Source organism: Opisthorchis viverrini, assembly GCF_000715545.1.
Source record: "Opisthorchis viverrini unplaced genomic scaffold opera_v5_4297, whole genome shotgun sequence".
Taxonomy (NCBI): Eukaryota; Metazoa; Platyhelminthes; class Trematoda; order Opisthorchiida; family Opisthorchiidae; genus Opisthorchis; species Opisthorchis viverrini.
The window spans coordinates 1-944 of record NW_008756965.1 but is presented as its reverse complement, the minus strand read 5'-3'; the positions used below and the strand labels follow the sequence as shown (position 1 = coordinate 944).

Below are 944 nucleotides of genomic sequence, written 5' to 3'. Positions count from 1 at the left end.
TTCTGACTTACTGTGAACTACAATAGATGTACCCACCCTAGGGTGTTCCCCGTATGGATATGTTCACTCCAAAGGAGTGGTTGGCGTCATTCTCGGACACGCCTCGACTGAGCACAACTAACGGGCTTGTGCGAGGCGGTGTGCTGTTTCAGGTGCAACCTTCTGGTCCGAAGGTTCGTTTTTCTACTCCAGTTTACTTGCTCTTTAGTAAAACTAGGCGACTTGACAGTACTTCATTCTATGTGCTTCTTGCACTTCGCATAACCTCATTGTATCGAGAGGTTGCTCCATAGTTATGATGCATCGACCAGTGTGGTTGTTTCCCGGGGGGTAGTCTCTCCTGTGAGAGACTTTGGAATTGAACAAAGTCTCAAGGGCCTCCTTTGAGGGAGTATCTCCAGCAAATCAATCAACTGCGAGATACTTCCTACTTCACATGTACTCACTCATAGACATCAGACTAGTCGGTTTACCTTCAAGCTGAAAGTGTGACGTAACTGTTCAGAGTGAAGTTCATTGTTCTGAAACCTAGCTACCAGAGTACCAAACTGGGATACGGCATGGCTCAAGTCACTTGCCTCCTCTCGAGACGAAATAACCTATGGATCTCTACAGGGTGGCAATACCGCGACCAGGCCCTCCTCAAGCGATGTTCACCAGATTGATCAAAGCTTAATTTTCATATGTAAGCTATACTATCCCACCTCACTGCGACTGGTCTGATTTTTGGGTTGTCGTGAACTTAGGTTGCCGTTGACGGTTGTGTACTCTTTTCTGTGCACTACGTTTTCTCCGGTGTCATATTTCCAGTGACTAGCTGAGTTTGTGTTAATGCGTAGTTCACTTGCAGTTTGGTGCTTCGAATCGGGTTGGGACAACTGTGCTTCCGAATTGCACTGCATCCTCTAGTTCGACTTTATCACAACTCTAACTGGCTGTCAACA

General features: G+C 46.6%; 1 protein-coding gene across 1 annotated transcript; it reads right to left on the bottom strand.

Annotated features, from left to right (window-relative positions):
- Positions 1 to 695: 695 nt before the first annotated feature.
- Positions 696 to 902, bottom strand: T265_12287 (hypothetical protein; the record flags this gene model as incomplete). Its single annotated transcript, XM_009179597.1, has 1 exon — positions 696 to 902. The coding sequence occupies one exon, from the start codon at positions 900 to 902 to the stop codon at positions 696 to 698; it is 207 nt and encodes a 68-aa protein (XP_009177861.1).
- Between the last annotated feature and the right edge of the window lie 42 nt (positions 903 to 944).